Genomic DNA, 3,907 nt, shown 5'->3' on the forward strand with positions numbered 1-3,907 from the left:
CTTCTAATAGCTCTGAACGTGACCATGTTTTGCTTTAGCAGACCCAGGAGAGCCACAGCATCTCCAAGGCAACTTCGCAGCGGGAATTTACATGCCACCTGGGAACACGAGTCTGGAACATGAGTTCAAGCCCCTTGGGAAGTTAGTCTTGGATTCTGCCAGCTCGTCACCTTGTGGTGACCTTCAGGCACCAGAACTTGGGTCAGCTGCAGGGACAGTCTACTCAGCTGCAAGCCACATCCCAACCCCAGTCCCGCATGTCTGATGACCTGAGCACAAGGACGCCCCTTAGAGACAGATGCGTGCATGGTTATAAGGAAGCCAGGTCCCCAAGGTAGGCCAGTGATCAGATGCTGTTACTGGGCATCACAGCCCCCTGGGATGGCGGGTCCCCTCTGCGCTCCGTTCCTTTGTTCTCCAGGCAGCACAGAAGATCTCACCACAGCTCTGCCCTGGGCACCCTGTAGACAAGGCGTAATGAGGACTCAGCCTCTGCCTTGTCCCCTTTTGGGAGGTACGGGGGTCCCTGCAAAAAAAGCATTATTTCAGAAGACAGAACAGGTGCTCCCTGGCTATGACTGGTTGATGCTCCTGAGAGTCGAGACCCGAATTCGCCCAGCTGGCGTGACTCAGTGGTTGAACGTTGACCTATGAACCAGGAAGTCACGGTTCAATTCCCGGTCAGGGCACATGGCTGGGTTGCCACCTGGATCCCCAGTGTGGGGGGTGCAGGAGGCAGCCAGTCAATGATTCTCTCTCGTTATTGATGTTTCCATCTCTCTGTCCCTCTCCCTTTCTCTCTGACATCAATACACATAGATATTTTTAAAGAGACCAGAATTCAAAACCTGCCTCTAACCTCAAGCTGCAAGTCCCTCAGCCCTTCCTAGCTTTAGATCCTCAAATGCACAGTGAGGCTGACAATCAAATGTCCACCGAGGGTTCACCTGTGAGAGGTGGAGGGCATGTGGGCATGGGGCCGCTGCCAGGCACCTGGCCAGGAGCCTGCCCTCGGTCTGGACCTACCATGGCCCCTGGCCTTTGTGACTCAGAGCTGGAGAGAGGGTTAGGCTGGAGCTCTGCCCTGAGGAAGGTATCGCTGGGAGGGCAGGAGAGGGAAGGTGGTGATGTTACCTGCAGAGGCAGCCGCCTGCTGGCCCTCACTACACCTGGTGGTACTGATCTCCACTCAGCCAAGAGGTGCTGCAAATGTCTCCCCCAGAAAGGCCTGGATGGGCTGCCTGGGCCACAGGTGCGGGAAGATTCCAGCAGTGCTCTGGCTCGACTTCCTGTCTGGTGCTGGGGCTGGGTTCCCTTGGGCTCTGAGGAATTTCCCAGGGCTGCCCTGCTCCAGGTTACCCCCGGCAACAGCTCTGGCATCCACACCCAGTGGGCTGCAGTCAGGCTCCCGGCCACTGGCTTGACCTGCCAAGCGCCCCACCTGCGGTGCCCCCCCACTGGCTTGACCTGCCATTGGGCTCTGGGCCTTTGCATGGGGGAGGGGAGGGGACAGAGAAGGGAGCAGGGTGGGTTCTTTCCCAGAAGTTCCACTGGGGACCTCTCTGAGCCCTCTGTTTGGGACAAATGCAGAGGGCTGGCGGACACTGCCATCTGCTGGTCACCGGTAATGTGTGCTACCACTACACCCCAGCTTCTGTTGTGCATCTCTGGGGCTTTCCATGGAGGGAAGGCGGGAAGGGCAGAGGGTCTGCGTGTTTCCCGGGCCAGGTTTACAGAATCAGCTTTTCCGTTCCTGAGCCACTTTGGCAGGTCAGGGTCTCGGATTCTCATCCCATGGTGAGGTGAGTCCATATGAGAGGGTTTGTCATACCCTGCATCCTCTACCTCTAAAGCCCCTTGCCCTGGTCCAGCTGTGGCCCCAAAGGCAGCCATCAGAGGCATGCCAGGCACAGCGAGTGAGCACACGGAGGGAAGGAGGCAGAAGGGGCAGGACAGGGACCTGGAGGCAGCAGGTCCACCGACACACTGAGAGCACAGGGCAGGAGGTTCCTCTCACTGAGACGCCCAGAGCCTCCACGGGGCCTGGAGCAGAGGCCCAGATTAGCGGGTATTATTGAATGTGTGAATGAATGAATGAGTGAGCCATGAGAGAGCCCTGGCTGGTTTGGCTCAGTGGATAGAGCGTCAGCCTGTGGACTAAAGGGTCCCAGGTTTGATTCCAGTCAAGGGCACATGCCCGGATTGTGGGCTCAATCCCCAGTGGGGGCATGCAAGAGGCAGCCGACCAAGAAAGGAGAGAGAGAGAGAGAGAGCGAGAGAGCAGCTTTGTGATGGAGTCCAACTAGGAGAAGAAACAGAGCAGAGTCTTGTCTCCTTAGTTGCTAAACATTAGAAGAACACAAACACACTGACTAAATGTCACTTTGTGCCAGGCCCTGGGCTGAGTATTTTACAGGTGGTTGCAAAGAAGTTTGTGGATCTGAGTTCCAGGGCGGTAGGGTGGGGAAGGGAGGCTGGTTCTTTGGGGAAACACAGTCAAGCAGAAGCCCTACCTACTCTTCCCAGAGTGTGGGGAGCCGCTCTGGGCGGGGGTGTCCTTAGGAAGGGAGGACCCGAGCAGGAGGGTACCCGGAGAGGGGACTGCACACAGAGAGGGCGAGAGTGTGAGCGGCTCTGTGAGAGGGAAGCTTTGGGTGACAGACTCCTTGGCAAAGTGTCGACTCCTCTGAGCACCTTCTCCACTAGACCTTGACCTCCCCCCTTCTCTCCACCCCCCCCCCACACACACACACACACTTTGTCCTGCCTGGGCCACTCTGCAAATATGAAGCTGAGTCAACTTTAGAAAGAATCCCCCAGCCTGGATATGTGATCAGCCTGGATCTCTGACCAGGTTCCCCGACATCTGAGTCCTTGCCTGCCTTCAGCAGATGCCTGCTAGGCTCCTTTAGCAAGACTCCCCGTCCCCTGCTGTCTCCTCCAGGAATTTTCCTCCCCTGGTCCTCACCCTGCTCCGTGGCAGTAAATCCCCACGTGTCCCTCTGGGGCTCAGAGTTGAGCCTCAGCTCTCTCCTATGGCAATAGTCTTGAATAAAGTCTGCCTCACCTTTTTAACACGTGGCAAAATAACTTATTTTTTTTTTTTTTAGCAGAAGAAAGACAGTTGTTGTTTTTTCGGTTTTTGTGGAGAACTCCCTGTTAGCCTCTTCCAGGAGAGCCACTGGAAGGCCTCTGGAGTCAGGCTGTTGTTTCTTTAGCCGTACAGGGTGATTTTTTAAAAATGTAGTTAGACATCCCCTGAGGGCTCCTGGACTGTGAAAGGGCACAGGCTTGGCTGAGGCCCCCCCCTACCCCCGCAACACACACACACACACACACACACACACACACACACACACGCACGCGCGCACACGAGTCTAGTTTATCTTGTTTGCTGCGTTATATGTTCCCCCATTTGACCCTCCTAGAATCTCTCTGAGCATCTCTAGGGACATGAGCACTGGTGACATTGTTCCCCCAACACTCTCCCTAAGGCAGGGAGACCAGATAATTTCTCTTTGAACCAGGACATTGTGGGTACCCTTATGAAGTGACACCAGCAAACCAAGGGTCCTTGTGACCTTGATTAAATTTAAGTTTAAATCCCAGCTCTGGAAATCATAGCACTCTCTCATATATAAAAATATGTGTATATTATATATATAATATACATATATTTTATACATATATACCTAGGCTTTCCCCTGGATAATCAACAACCCCGAGATAGCAGAGGACAGTAGCCTGGATCTGACTAAGGACTGCAAGGTCCCAGCCTCTGACGAGCTGAAGATAACTTTTTAATTTTTTTTAATTGATTTTAGAGGGAGAGAGAAACACTGATTTATTGCTCCACTTGTTTGTATATTCATTGGGGGTGCAGGGCCGGATTATCAGAAAGGTCCGT

General features: G+C 54.2%; 1 protein-coding gene across 1 annotated transcript in view; it reads left to right on the forward strand.

The window, feature by feature from the left end:
* Positions 1 to 477: 477 nt before the first annotated feature.
* HS1BP3 (HCLS1 binding protein 3) overlaps positions 478 to 3,907 on the forward strand; it is a 26,278-nt gene continuing 22,848 nt past the window's right edge. The window contains exon 1 of the mRNA XM_015566437.1: positions 478 to 514. Coding sequence (XP_015421923.1) covers positions 478 to 514 — 37 coding nt within the window. The remainder of the gene's footprint in view (positions 515 to 3,907) is intronic.

The sequence above is a fragment of the Myotis davidii genome, unplaced genomic scaffold (assembly GCF_000327345.1).
Source record: "Myotis davidii unplaced genomic scaffold, ASM32734v1 scaffold238, whole genome shotgun sequence".
Classification (NCBI taxonomy): Eukaryota; Metazoa; Chordata; class Mammalia; order Chiroptera; family Vespertilionidae; genus Myotis; species Myotis davidii.